General features: G+C 60.5%; 2 protein-coding genes and 1 pseudogene across 4 annotated transcripts in view; 2 read left to right on the top strand and 1 right to left on the bottom strand.

Annotated features, from left to right (window-relative positions):
- NADSYN1 (NAD synthetase 1) overlaps positions 1-963 on the top strand; it is a 35,281-nt gene extending 34,318 nt beyond the window's left edge. For both annotated transcript variants that reach the window (XM_079929711.1, XM_079929712.1), the window contains one exon: positions 273-963. In XM_079929711.1, the coding sequence (XP_079785837.1) occupies positions 273-356 (84 nt within the window). In that variant the 3' untranslated portion in view covers positions 357-963. The remainder of the gene's footprint in view (positions 1-272) is intronic.
- A 3,649-nt stretch (positions 964-4,612) lies between these two features.
- Positions 4,613-13,374, bottom strand: LOC307189849 (mas-related G-protein coupled receptor member X2-like; annotated as a pseudogene). The gene is made up of 5 exons: positions 13,202-13,374; positions 12,048-12,153; positions 11,728-11,875; positions 11,531-11,636; positions 4,613-5,222 (listed from the first exon to the last, which is right to left on the bottom strand). The product of its transcript is annotated as a mas-related G-protein coupled receptor member X2-like (transcript).
- Positions 13,373-14,356, top strand: MRGPRG (MAS related GPR family member G; the record flags this gene model as incomplete). Its single annotated transcript, XM_079928342.1, has 1 exon — positions 13,373-14,356. The coding sequence occupies one exon, from the start codon at positions 13,373-13,375 to the stop codon at positions 14,354-14,356; it is 984 nt and encodes a 327-aa protein (XP_079784468.1).
- Between the last annotated feature and the right edge of the window lie 201 nt (positions 14,357-14,557).

Raw genomic sequence — 14,557 nt, 5'->3', positions numbered from 1 at the left:
TCAGAGGGTGTGCCAAGACCCTCAAATGGAGAAAAACACATGTGGGTAAAGACGGAACTCGCCTGGAATCTTCTAGCCCAGCAGCGACCCCCGTGCCCGGGCCAAGGCACATCCTTCCGGACTCTGGATCCACCCACGTCTCATCACTGAAGACGCTGTCGGAGGACCTGCTTTTTCAGTCCCGTGACCGCGACCCTCTTTCGGGTGAATCGGTGCATCGTGACGGCCTCGCCGTTCAGGTCCTCGTGGTGACGCTGCATCTTCTCTTCTAGGTTCTCCAGCTGGAGAGGAGACAGCACCAGGACCTGGACGGCGTGGAGAGCAGACAGCATCAGGACCTGGACGGCGTGGACTGAGCCCGGGTCCTGCGCAGAGGGCTCCCCTCCCGCCAGGATGCTCATGCTACGTCTGCCTTGCCGGTGACTGTGCAGGAGTGGCTGGCGTGTCGACAAGCCCCGTCTGACATATTTCAGGGAGAGGGATCTTTTCGGTCTAGTTTCTTTAAAAAAGGCTGAAATACAAGAGGATGCGATTTTAAACCCTCTTCTGTTTTTTTTTAAATTCATTTTTATTGGCGTATAGTTGATTTACAGTGTTCTGTTAGTTTCTGCTGTACGGCAAAGTGAATCAGCCATACGCATACATATATCCGCTCTCTTTTAGATTCTTTCCCCATAGAGGGCATTACAGAGTCTGAGTAGCGCTCCCTGTGCTGTACAGCAGGTACTGGGATGGACATGCCCAGACTACTACATATAAACCCTCTTCTTGAAGCGAGCGCTTTCCCCAGCCCCTCTGGCCCTTGCGCAGCATCTCCTCTGAGTGTCACCTGAGCTGAAGGAGGATTTTCCAGGTGGGGATGGAGGAGGCCCTGGGGGGTGGAGGGCGGTTCTAGAACGACGACCGTCCCCGCCCGTCACCCACCCTTGCAATCTCTGTAGTTTTGCAAAGCAGCCCTTTCTCCTTTTCTGCCTCTGTCCTTGTGTATGATTCTTCTCGCTATAAACGGGCCCATTTCCCAGATTTCTCTTTCCTGGTCACCGTCATTGTCATTCCGAGGACCTAAACCTGCAGGGATGCAGATTCGCCTCCATCCTGTGCCACCAGGGAAGGCTTCACGTGCTCTCGGGGCAGTCTGCGCGGTCACCATCCCTGCCCCCCCACGCGCTGCCCTAAGGAAAGACCCCCCTGGCGGGCCGGCTGCCTGCCATCCTTGCCAGCCTTCTCCTCCCATTTCGGTCTCACCATCCTGGGTCAGCACCCAGGTTAAGTGGGACGATGCCAGTGTGGGCGGGAGGAGAGAGCTGGGCTCTGGTTGCGGGCCTTGCGGAAGGTCCAGCCTTGGGCCCGAGCAAGACAGCTCAGCCCCCATTCTGCTGGAACACCAGGAATTCCTAAGAATCCCCAGGGATATTTACAAACTGCATCAGCTTGGACTTCCTGCGTGTGTGTTACCAAAAGCCTAACCCAAGAAAAGAACCTGGGGAACAAGGAAACGAATTTATTGACGGACGTGCTGAGCGGTCCGGGGGAGTGACGGCTTCAGGCCTGGCTGGACCCAGGGTTTGTGCCATGTCGTTGGAACTTGTTTCTCTCTTCCCCTGACCCTGTCTCTGTGCGCTGGCTTCCTCTCGTGACTGCAGTCTTGCCAACTCCCAAGTTCAGATCCAGCAGGAGATTAGCACGTGTGCCTTCCCCGTTTCTTCAGTACAGGCCCTGGATTAGCTCAGTTGGGTCATATGCCCATTTCTGAACCAGTTAGCTACTGCCCCGAGGTCCTCCAAGGAGGACCACGGGGTGTTATCAGAATTAGGAAAACTAGATGGTGAGCTCTCCAAACAGGAACGGCCGCTGCACACACCCTCGGGCCCTGGCCCGGGCCCAGGCTCTGGACGATGGCTCCTTGGGTCTAAGCCCACGTTTCCTGGCAATGCTACTGCAGGCCCTGGGCCTGCAAAGCACGTGCACAGACCTTTCCTCGACTTCCCACAGTGACAGCAGCACCCAGGGACGTATTAATAAGACGCCAGGCTTGGGCCGAGGGAAGGGAACAAGGGCACACGCCCTCTTTCCCCTAAGGCTGCCGCCACCTTTGTATCTCCCACCCCCGGAATCCAGAAACTCTCCCGCAGGCTCGGGGACAGAATAACCCCCTCTCCCTCACCCCACCGAGGGCCACTTTTCTGTGACGTAAAGTCACTCGACATAAAGACAACCTTTTAACCACGATGCAAAGCCACATCCTGCTTGCCGTCCGGGATCCTTCCAGAAGAGAGTCTTGGCCTTGTGGACCCAAATCCCAGTGCTATGGTCTGAATGTTTGCATCCCCCCAAAATTCATATGGGAAATTCTAACCCCCCCATGTGATGGTGTCAGGGGGTGTGGCCTCTGGGAGGTCATGGGGGCCTGAGGGTGGAGCCCCATGAATGGGATCGCTGTCCTTATAACGGAGGCCCCAGGCAGCCCCTGGCCCCTGTGCCACGTGAGGACCCAGCAAGAAGTCTCTGACCCGATGTGGAAGAGGCCCCTCCCCCGACCTGCCCGCACCTGGTCTTGACTTCCGGCCTCCAGAGCTGTGAGCAGTGCCCTTTTGCTTATGTGTCACCAGGCCTGTGGCATCAATATTTTGTCACAGCAGCCCGCACGTACGTACTAAGACCCCCGTGAAGGTGTTTCTCCTAAAACAAAGGAAAAGTTTACGCTTCAAGGAGAATTCAGTCCTTCACCTTCGGGAGAATCTGGAAAGAAAACAGAACAGCAGTAGAAGCTGTTCTTCGAGCCGATGTGGCCCAGGTATGCTGATGAGGACAGTTTTGAGGACGGCCGGCGAGTGGATGGGTGCATCCCGTGCGGGCAGCCCTCCCTGAACCTGTGGGTCTCATCCCAGCATTTGGCCCTCGTGGGTGGTGACACGGATGAGCTCAAGAGGACGTGGCCGTGGGTTCTGCAGCCTAGGGGTGACAGTGCTGTCACCTTCTGGGATGGCTGCCACCCAGGGTGATGGCCAGGCCCCTCGGTGCAGGTGTCGGCACCCCACGGGTGTCCCCCCGGGGGACGTGCACCTTGCTGACACCCTGGGGAGGAGACGTCCTCCTGTCTGCCGCCCCCCTCCCCAGCCACACGCACCCTCCTGAGGCCGCGGCTCCTGCACCACGTGTGCTGGGAGTGGGGTGGAGGGCTTCTGCTCCAGGGAAGGGAGATGGAGGGAGCGTGGACACTCGGGACGGCCAGTCGTGGGGTCAGTGGCAGGGTCCTGAGCACTGTCCTGCGAGAGCCTCCTGCACTCAGGGACCCCAGGACCCTGGCCGCTGGTCATCCAGGCATAGGGTAGCGTCCCCCACTTATAAGGTAGTGTCCCCCAGCTATAGGAGGTGTCCCCCCTGCTATAGGGTAGTGTCCCCCCAGTTAAAAGATAGTCACCAGAGCTTGGCTGGTGAGGGGCGATGGGTTCCTGTCTGCAGCTCCAGCTCGTCGTGGGGGGTCCTGGCTCTTTTCTGAGACCCAAACATAGACAAGCCCGCCCACCCCAGCTCCTGGAGAGGGCAGTGAAGCCTCATGTCAAACCCAGAGCTAACTCGGAATCTCCTGGGGTCGCTCCTGAGAGCAAAGACTCCCCAGCACCTTCCTCTTGGTTGGACGGTCGTACACGCTTCAGCTGAAACATTTCCCTCAACAGTCAAAGCAGCCTGGGGGCCACACGGAGACCTGAGCGTCACTGCAGCGTGAGCCGCTGACGCAGCCGCACCCGCACCAGCTGGACGGTGCCCACCCGCCCGCCCCGGACAGCACTGGCCAACAAACCTTCATTTCACTGGAATTCTAAAGACAGAAGGAGAGAGTTTTGAGAGAGAGAGTACATCCCACGAGGTCAATCCATTAAAAGTCAAGGAAGAAAAAAATAAAACACTGTATTCAGACCCTAGAACATGCCGGAAAAATGGGCGAAGGACAAGGGTGCGTCATTTCCAAGGACCAGTCTACATCCGAAAGGAGTTTAGCGGCGTTTGTTATCCAAAACTGAAAATAAGCAGAATTTTAACAGTAAGTCAGAGGTTAAAGTCGACTTTCTGAGTTTGGTGAGTGTGAGTTCACAAACTTTCTGAAGGATAATTTAACAGGTTTCAAAAGGCTCAGATGTGTGCATTTGGTTTCATATACACACACACACACAAAAATTCTGCTTCTGGGGCTTCCCTGGTGGCTCAGTGGTTGAGAGGCCGCCTGCCGATGCAGGGGACGCGGGTTCGTGCCCTGGTCCGTGAAGATCCCACATGCCGCGGAGCGGCTGGGCCCGTGAGCCATGGCCGCTGAGCCTGCGCGTCCAGAGCCTGTGCTCCGCAACGGGAGAGGCCACAACAGTGAGAGGCCCGCGTACCGCAAAAAACAAACAAACAAAAAATTCTGCTTGTGGCTATTTGTCCTCGTTTTTCACAAAGAGGAGGTTGGGAAGGGAACTGTTTGGGGGTGCTGACTTGGGGAGCTCTGTGCCGCTGGCAGCGAGGCATAGGAGATGGTAGGGACTGTGCCCCAGGGACACGCATCCACTGGGAGCCCCCCATCCTTCAGAGGTCCACCCTCTCCACCTTGCCAGTCAGGGGCACCTTCCCACCCTCACCATCCTCTGTTTCCTCGCCCAGGGCTCTGTCTCTGAAGGCCCCCAGTGAAAAAGTAAAGAGCAGCGTTAGCCGTGCTGTTGATGCAGGATAGGAGGACGCAGGCTTCGCTGAGGGTGTGGTTTTGCACGTCAGCTACGAGGAACCTGACGATGCAGAGGCGCAGGCTGGAGAAAGAAGCCCGGGGCCGAGAACAGAAGGACCAGGTAGAGCTTTTGGGGCCAGTGCTGCTGGGAGCTCGCCTGGACTTAGGGAGCAACAGCTCACTGGACACGCCCAGGATGGAGAACAGCAGGAAGCCCCACATGGTGGTGGCGGTCATACGTGCAGGACAGAGCTTTGTCCTCGGGGTGAATAACTGACCACAGGCACGACCTCTCAGTATATTAACCGGAAAGATCAGAGCCCCGAGCAGGGCGCTCACGTTGCCCGACAGGGGCTTGGGGCAACGCCACCGGTACCCAATAGGGAAGAAGGAGGACAGACAGCGCTGGAAGCTGATGGCAGTCATGATGCCCAGGCCAGTGAAATAGAAGAACCGCAGGACCATAAAGGTGTCATGCAGGTGAAAGGAATAGTGAAGGAAAAGCTTCCGGATTTGGAAGTCTCTAGTTGCCAATTTGTACCATTACACAATGTACACCCAGTTCCTCCAGCCCCTGGTAGACACCATTGTACTGTTTTCTGAGTTTAATCTGAGCCTTTATTGAGCCGTGGCTGCTGCAGCGGCCCATCCACCGTCTCCCAACTTTGCTCCCTCCAAGGCCCTGGCAACCAGCCACACTGTTTGCTCAAGAGCTCACGTACCTCCTGATTTCAGATCACTTCTCCCTCCGTGCTTGCAGTTCCGTCCTCCCCACTGTCCTTTAGGTGTACTCCTTAGTGGGACCACGGGGTGGCAGCAGCTCATTTGGGGCCTGGACCAGTATATCAACCTATCTGTGAACAAAACCCAAATCTCCTTCTCCTCCACCAGCTGGTCTAGGTGACCCCTTCAAGAGTGAGCTCAAGCAGGGGCTTTGGTGACATGAAATGGTTCACATGTACAGAAAAGCTTTTTTTTTTTTAACGGACATCCACATACCCACCACCAGGCTGAGTCACATTTTAGCATTTTAAAAATACCTATTTCACATCTTTTTTTTTTAATTTTTGGCCACACCTCGCGGCCTGTGGGATCTTAGTTCCCCGACCAGGGATCGAACCCATGCCCTTGGCAGTGAGAGTGCAGAGTCCTAACCCCTGGACCACCAGGGAAGTCCCCCACATCTTTTTTTTTTTACCAGCGACCTTACAGGTACCCACGAAGCTTCCTGTGTCATCTCCCCAGGCCCGGGCACCTCCTTTGTTCTTCATATTTCATTGCGGGGTTGTTTCTTACAGTGAAGCACAGTAAAGCGGAATATATAACAAGATGGATAAATGACAGAAGCGTCCATCCTACGGAATTCTACACCACTGTTAACATGAGGAGACATTTGGAATGGCAAATACCAAAGACGAAACACTGAAAACATCAAGTTCTGCACAATGATCTATAGACCATGGTAAGATTCACGCCTTTTTTTTTTTTTTTTTGACGGAGCCATGAGGGGTGTGGGATTTCAGATCCCTGACCAGGGCTCAAACCCACGTCCCCTGCATCGGCAGGCGGACCCTCAACCACTGCGCCACCAGGGAAGCCCCGGGTCTGTTGTTATAATCATCCATTGTTCAAGGCCATGAGACTCGATTCACTGGCAGATCCCCACCGCCCGCCCTGCCCCGCTCAAGGGCCCCTCGGGGCCCCCACCCACCCATACTCTTCCCCAGGCCTGAGATGCAAGCTTCGCCCAGAGCTTCAGAAAAGCTAGTCGCCACGGGTATCCCTCAGTGTCAAGGGGGTAGGCAGAGAAACCACACTTCCTGGGCCCTTCAAAACCAACCTAAAGCAAAGAAGACGAGAAGGAGAAAATTCACGAGCCCATATGGTGGTAGATTAACTTCACGTGCATACGAACGTAATCTCTGTCACAACCCTGTGAAGTGGAATACTCCATCTTTTTTTTTTTTCTTTTGCGGTACGCGGGCTTCTCACTGTCGCGGCCTCTCCTGTTGCAGAGCACAGGCTCTGGACATGCAGGCTCGGCGGGGCATGGGCCCGCTGCTCTGCTGCATGTGGGATCTTCCCGGACCGGGGCACGAACCCACGTCCCCTGCATCGGCAGGCGGACTCTCAGCCACTGCGCCACCCGGGAAGCCCTGGAACACTCCATCTTGAACGTGAGCACACCGAGGCTCAGAGGGGTGAAGCGAGACGGAGCAGAAAGACAGGCAAGTAGTGACGCCCCCCCTCCCCAGACCACAGTCCCTCCACCAGCGGGACCACAGCCGGCTCAGGTGCCCCCAGCCCCACTCGGGCTGCCCCGACCCTCCCTCAGCCCCCAGACCCCTTTGCCGTGTCTGGGACAGACACAGCTCAGCAGCCCTCAGGAGCTCCCTCCCTCCCGGAGACCACGCTCCATGTGCAGAGGTTCGGGGGGCTCTAGATTCCTCCTTCTCGGGCTCCATGGACAGGTGCGCCTTCCCCGAGGAGCCCCAGAAATGCCGCATCCTCTGGGGTCTCTATGGACCCCCGGCCTTGAGTGTGGAAGCAGGTCACACAGCGGGTGTGCGGTCCGCTGGCCGGCGCTGCTCTCCAGGCTGGACCTGCCTGCCTGGCCCCCGTCCGGTGGTCCGAGAGACCTTGAGGAGGTCTGTGGGCTCAGGGCCTGGCGGCCTCACTTGGACACCCACCTACCAAGTCCCTGGAGAGCCCGGCGCTGTGATGGAGGCCCCGGTGCGTCCTCACCTGTCCTCACTAACGCTCCCGGGTCGCTGGGAGGGAGAAAGCTGCCTTGCCGAGTCTGCCAGGCTCCCAGGGGTCCAGCTGGAGCCCATGGCTGCCCGGCGCTGCTCAGGGGAGTCTGGCACCCCAAGTCCCACCTTCCAGGCACACGGCCCCGCCACCTGAAGAAGTTTGAGGGGGCAGTGGGGCTTCCTTACAGACTCCCAAGTGCTGGCGGCAGGCTGGGCGAGCAGGGGCTTGGGCACGGGGGTCTCAGCCCTGAGCCCTGGGGACTCCAGGGGCCTGTCCCAGTGTGTGGACTCGGGCACAACGCAGGGCCACCACCGGTGCCACTGGAGAGGCAGACACTGCTGGTCTGACCCAGGACTGGAGGCAGAGCAGGGGGTGATGGAGAAGAGCTCCCCCTCCTCAAAGGCCTTGACTCTCCCACCTCGGCCTCCAGGGCCTCAGCCTTGGCCCTTCCCCACCTGCTGCTTGAGCCGGGCCACCCTTTGCACTGAAGCGTCTGCAGGGCGCGGCTCCCCTCCGGGACAGCCCAGGGTCAGGCTGGCCACAGTGCAGACGGGACAAGCTCCCACGCATCTTCAGCCAGGGGTGGACGCCACTCGTTCTCCCCCGCCCAGCCTGGGTCCACCCTCACTCACCTGCATCCCTCCTCAGGGTGCGGTTCAAGTCCCATCATTCTGGCTGAGTTCACACTGCCCCTGCCTTGGGGCACTGACCTTTGGGTCCTGGGGAGAGGTTGACACTGGACTTTAACTCCAGAGGACACTGGGGCCGGGGCGGCCATCCTCCCAGCTGGAGCCCCAGGCCGAGCGGGCAGGTGAGACTCCAGTCTCCCCCCAGGCAAGGACACCTTCATTTCTCACCTCCCTGCCCCGCCTGCACCCCTCTGCCCTCAAGCAAAGCCAGACCTCAGCCTGTCCTGAGTCAGGCTGGGAGGGGAGGCAGCTCCGGGTCCAAGGAGGTCGGACCCCCAGAGCCAGAGCCAGTGCCCACCCTAGCCCCACCTCCAGGACCCCAGGACCCCCGGGGCTTATCTGGCCAGGACAGCGCTCCCGGCGACAGGCACGTCCCTGCTTGTCTTGAGCAGCCAGACGTTCCCGGGAAGGGTGTGGGACGCTGCCCCCTCCTCGGGGACCTGAGGGGAGGCTGCTCGGGCCGAGGCAACCTGTCAGCCCGGGGCCAAGGGAGAGGCCCCCTCACCAGGCCCCACCCCCGACTTGGATGAAAGTTTTCAAATATCGTTTGTTTTCGTTGTGTTGAGGCCACGCTCCCTCCTCAGCGACTTAATTACATCCGAAGTTGGGAAAACACCACAAAAATATTCAACCTAAAATAGGAAATCCACTCGAGTTTTATCTTTTTTTCATGAATGGCACCATTCTTCCGGAACCCCTGCGCCCCAGTCTGGCCGGGGGGAGGGAGGGACCAGCTGGAGGGGCTGTTCAGCTCTGGGGGCTTCCGCTCGTGTGATCGTGGGCTTGGTGATTTTATGAAGGAGTGTTTTGAGAGGAAAGGCCCAATTCTTTAAAACCCTTTTTACGGTCATTGGAGTGGTACAAAAGGCAAGAAAGGCAACGCACGCTACGTCTGCGCTACGCGTTGTACATGTAACAACGGGGTCAAACACGTAACACGCGTGATGTCGTGCAAACTTCCCGACCAGATCCACACGGGAGGCAACAGAGCTGAGCGCCGACCGAGGGGGTCCGGTTTCCCAGGCACGGTGAGCTCCCAGTCCGGGATCTTCTGCCCCCTCTCCCCGGGGCAGCCCCTTGGGAGCCCCTCGCCATGCAAGGCCCCAGAGTAGGAACGAGAAGGGAGAAAGGAAGCAGAAAGTGCAGCCTCAGACCCGAGCCCACTCGCCCCCAGCAGTTCACAGCACCTACCTATACAAGCCCCTCTTTTATTTTCTGTGCTCCTGTGCTCTAACTTCTGGGGCCTCCTGACCCCCCAGGGGCTGCCTCTCCCACGGTTAGCCAATTCCTAGATAGCAAACCACTGCCCGCAGCCTGCTTTGCAGATGCAAACCCCTCAAAGCCCAGCCCACACCTCCCCACCTCCCCTATGGGGCTCTAGCACTCAGGGCCACTAGCTCCTGCCCCGATGAGCTAGGGACCACGCCTGTGCCACAGAGCCCCCGAGATGATTCGAAACAGCCAACCCTAAGCCTGCTCACCCTGACTCACCGTTCCTTCCCGCGGAAACCACCACAAAGGCTCCTGACCACACAGCCCCCTGCTGCTGCGCCCCGACCCGACAGCGCTTCCCTGAGCGGTGGCCCCCGGTGGCGCACCCCCTCCGCTGGAGAAGTGAGTAACACTCTATCCGCTGAATGACAGCTGTCTCCTGAGGTGCTGGCCGGGCCATTCCTGCTAATGATAATGCCTCCGTTAAGACACGCCTTCCGCAGACAGGCCCTCGGCCTGGGACTCCCCGCTGCTGGGGAGTGGGGAGACCCTCCTCTGGTCCCCACTCCCCATCTGCCCCCGGGGGGGCTGGGCAACACTGGGTTCCTTCTCTGGGTCCCAGAGTCGGACGATTGTGTCCTGAGCCTCGGATGGCATGGTGGCCACGGGAACCACAGGAACAGGAACAGTTCATGACAGGACCTCCCGTATCCCCCCACCCCCGATCCCCGCCCCGCTCCCTTTTCGTCCCAATGTGTACTCCTCACCGAGTCCCCGTGACGCGCCCGAGATGTGACAAAACCAGGTTCCAGCCTGCAGACGTGGGCACTGAGAGACAGAGGCACGCCGGCCTGCCCAGGGCCAAGGGCTGGGTTGAGGCGGCACTGCGTGACGCTGCCCGCTTCGTGGGGCAGAGACGGCTGAGTAGCGGCCGCTTGGTGTAGTCAAGGCTCCCGCTAGCACGGTCGGGCTTGGACACAGGCCACCAGCTGGGAACAAGCTCAGGAAGGATTCGTCCGAACAAACACACTCGGTGTTTCGGGTGGTGGCACAGGCTTCAGACAACAGATATTTCCTTTCTCGCAGTCTGGAGGCCAGAGTCTGGAATCAAGGTGTCCCAGGGCTCCAGGGGAGGGTCCTTCCTTCCTCTTCCAGCTTCTAGGGGCTCCAGGCATCCCTGGGCTTGTGGCCACGTCCCTCCAGTCTCTGCCTCCGTGGTCACGTGGCACTCCCTCTGTGTGTCTCTCCTCTCCTGTCTCCTATAAGGACACTTGTAATTGTGTTTAGGGTCCACCTGGGTAATCCAAGATGGCCTCATCTCAAAACCGTCACTTCTTCTCAGTAAGGTTCCAGGGATTGGACGAGGACGTGTCTTTGGGGGCCCCATTCAGTCCAGGACACGCACCACCCTGGTGTTTGCTGCTGTCGTTGCCAACACACCGAGAGCAGACGCTCCTCTCGAAGCTGTGCTGAGAGCCTGGCGTGCGCGAGGCCCCACTGGCAGCAGTGGGCAGAGAACCCGGGGACCGGCATGGGACATGGCGGGGAGAAAATGAAAGGGGGCAGGAGGGCAGGGCAAGCTGGGGTGTGGTGTCAAGTATCCAGGCCAGGGACAGCTCACAGGGAAGGTGGCCTTTGAGGAAAGGGGGAGGGGCAGTGGGAGAGCGTCCCAAGACCCAGCAGGCAGAGCGGGCAGGGCGGCAACAGGGCCCTGCAGGTGGAAACCTTGTCCCTGGGCCTGGAGGCCAGGCAACTCTTCACTCCTTAAAGCCACGTGCAGAAGCGCAGAGAAGCCGGGGGACCTCGGCCGGGAACCACAGGCTGCACGGAACACTTATTCCACGGGCGGCACGTGTTAAGCAAATGAATTCGAAGCTAAATCCACTTGAAAAATGTTAGAACAAACAGCATCTCTACACATAACTTCTGACTTGCACTCTGAGTCCCCAGGGCCACAGAGCAGCCCACAGAAGAGGCGAGTCCTCAGCAGGACCAGCTCAGAGCACGTAGCTCTGCAGAATAGAGTTTAGAAAAGTATTTTAACCCCTAAGAATCTGTCAGCAGCTGGGGCCCCAGGGTTTGAGGCCGGCAGGTGGACGGTTGGGGTCGGTCCTTGGGAAAGGGACCAACATCTGCGGCCCCAGACATCCCACAGCGGCACCGTCCAGTGACCCACCGTGTGGGGTCCAGCGCCAGGCCGGGCACGAGCTGTCCAGGAATGGTGACGGCCCACTGGACACCGGCCCCCAGGCTGCTGCCCCACCCCCCACGTCCCTCGGGTGCTGAGGAAGAGAAGGGCTGGACCACATGGAGGATATTATCTCCACCTGAGCTCATCCCGTGACCAGGAGGGGCCCTCCCACTTCCAGCGACCTGGCCAAGCGCCCAGGTCCAGCCAGCCGGGCCCCAGGGACACGAGAGGTTTCAGGGCCCGGGGGGAGCCCTGGGCGGCAGCGTGCAGGCAAGAAGGCTTGGGGCCCCTGCACCAGACACCCCTGAGGACTTTCAGGCTCCCGTCGGACTGGGAGTTGGGGGCAAGGATGGGGAAGCAGGCTGGCGGGATCAGTATTTAAAAGCCGGCGCTCTGGGTCCTCGTTTGAACGTACGGGCAGGTGTGCCTGTCCTGAGAGCTGTGAGGACAGCCTTCCTCCAGCCCTCCCTCCACCTCCACCTAACTCGGCCCCTCCACGTACCTCGGGGAGACTGAGGCTGGGGCACGGGGGGGCGGTCAGTGCAGGGCCCCCGGGACGCCAGAGTCCAACTCGGCTCTCTGGGGCCCGAGACACCGTCACCGCGTGCCTGGCGAGGGGAAAGCCTGGAGCGGGTAAAGGCGAGAGACCTGCCCCCGCACCTCCCACCGGGGCACAAGGACAACCACAGAGAAGGGTGTCAGCAGGGGCGCGCAGGCACAAGGCAGGGAGGCCCCAGGGGTCTGTGGGAGGCTCCAGGGTCTTAAAGGAGGCAGGACCTGGGTGAGTGGGGAGGGGGCGAGGGCGGTCCCGGCAGGGGCACAGCCCAGCGAAGGGGTGACTATGGGAAAAACTCAAGGTGTGCAGGTGGGCTCCCCACCTCCACCGTGTCTCTGTGTCTCTATCTCTGTCTCTGTCTCCCCTGACTCCTCACCCCAGAGACAGGGCCCTGATGGCCCCCCCACTGCATCTCTGAGGCTAAGAACAAAAGCCAGGTGGACCCCGGGGAGAGGGGCCCAGGGGAGGGAGAGGCGGCTCTGAGACCCTCCACTGCCTCTGCTTCCCTGTGACGGCGTCTCTCCCCTCGGACCAGAGCAGGGCTTGGCTTCTCGCAGGCAGCAAACACCTGTGTCAGTTTCTCCCCCAGAGGACCGGGGCCCCGCCACCAAGTCCACACACCTGCTGCGGCTTCAGAGCCGCACTCGGCACCACCCGCTGGCAGCGGGAGCCCCGGGTCGCATCCCTGCCCAGGCGGGAGAGCAGGGGAGGCAGGGCGCGTCCCCCAGCCTTCCCTCATCCGCCCAACCGCCTACTGCCCCCACCAGGACATCTGCACCCACCCTTGTCCACGGCAAGTGCAGGACAGAGCGTGCTCAGCAGACCCTCTGGGGCGGGGACCCAGCAGGAGTGTGGTCCTGGCCCTCCAGGGTGGGAGGGCCCCCGTGGAGTCCCTGAGTCGTGTCCTCATGAGAACCCCCTTTGCCTGCAGAGACCTGTCCAGCCATCACTGACCTCTGCGACACGGCTACCGCGGTGTAGCCGTGTCAATCGATCTTGGCGCATTTAATCTAAACATCCAGCCGGGGGCAGGCCTGCCCACCTGGTCGGCCATCCTCATCTCCCTGTGTTGGGTGCATCCTACCTAATCCTCCTTTTACAAAGAGGTGATGAGGCCTGAAGGGTTGGGCACTGGCCGGGAAGGTGCCCCGGGCTGGCTGCATCTGTCCAGCTGCGCCAGGACGCCACCCGCCTTCCCGGGCGGTGATAACAACGGCAACATCTGTGGCCTCCCTCCAGGGTCCTTCCCACCGGCCGCAGAGCCGGCCAGCATGTTCGGGCTCTGGAGGACCTTCACCGGCGTGGTTTTCTACCTCACTCTGGCTGTGGGCCTCGGGGGGCTGGTGGGGAACGGGCTGGTCCTCTGGCACCTGGGCTTCCACATCAAGAAGGGCCCCTTCTCTGTCTACATCCTCCATGTGGCCACCACGGACTTCCTCTTCCTGGGCTGCCAGCTGGGCTTCTCGGCCGTCCAGGCGGCCCTGGGCTCCAAGGACAGCCTGTACTTCGCCGTCACCTTTGTTGCCTTCTCCGCGGGGCTCTGGCTGCTGGCCGCCTTCAGTGCCGAGCGCTGCCTCTCCGACATCTTCCCCGCCTGCTACCAGGGCTGCCGCCCCAGACACACGTCGGGCACCGTCTGCGGCCTGATCTGGGCCCTGACCCTGCCGGCCGTGCTGCTGCCCGCCAACGCCTGCGGCCTGCTGCGCGAGGGCGTGCGCCTGTCCACCTGCCCACGGTACCACGTGGCTAGCGTCACGTGGCTGCTGTCCGTGGCCTGCGTGGCCCGCGTGGCCGGGCTTGCGCTCTTCGTCTGGGTGACGTGCTGCTCCCAGCGCCCGCGCCCTCGGTTCTATGGCATCTTCCTGGGCTCCGTATTCCTGCTCTTCTTCTGCGGCCTCCCCTACATCCTCTACTGGACCCCGCACCCCATCCTGAACCTCCTGCTGCCTGTGTTCCTCCCGCTGGCCACCCTCCTGGCCTGTGTCCCCTGCAGCGCCAGGCCGCTCATCTACTTCGCGACGGGCCGGCAGCCGGGCAAGCGGGAGCCACTCCAGGTGGTCCTCCAGAGGGTCCTGGGGGAGGGGGCCCAGCTGGGGGCCGGGAGGCTGTCCCTGCCCATGGGCCGCATGTCAGGGCCGGCCAGGGTCCCCCCAACCCTTCCAGACCCTCCAGGACCATGTGTCATCCCAGCCCCCCCCAGCTCACTGGCCCTGGGGACCCAAGGGCCGGGGGCATCAGGAGAGCCGTGGTCTTGACTCCCACATGCCCAGCCTGTGGAGTACAAGGAAGGCCTGAGGAGAAGGCCAGAGACACAGCAGCTAAGCGGGGAGTCCCCAGGACTGGGGCTAGGATGGGCACCCCAGCTCCCGCCTCCTTCCCCCCCTGCCACCAGCTGAGGGCTGGGGTGGAGGGGAGGCCGCCCCCCAAGGCCCACGTGGGCAGCTGGGCGGGGCCTG

This window comes from Stenella coeruleoalba (genome assembly GCF_951394435.1).
Source record: "Stenella coeruleoalba genome assembly, chromosome: 8".
Lineage (NCBI taxonomy): Eukaryota > Metazoa > Chordata > Mammalia > Artiodactyla > Delphinidae > Stenella > Stenella coeruleoalba.
Note: the sequence above shows the minus strand (reverse complement) of the source record. Positions and strands in the feature narration are given on the sequence as shown.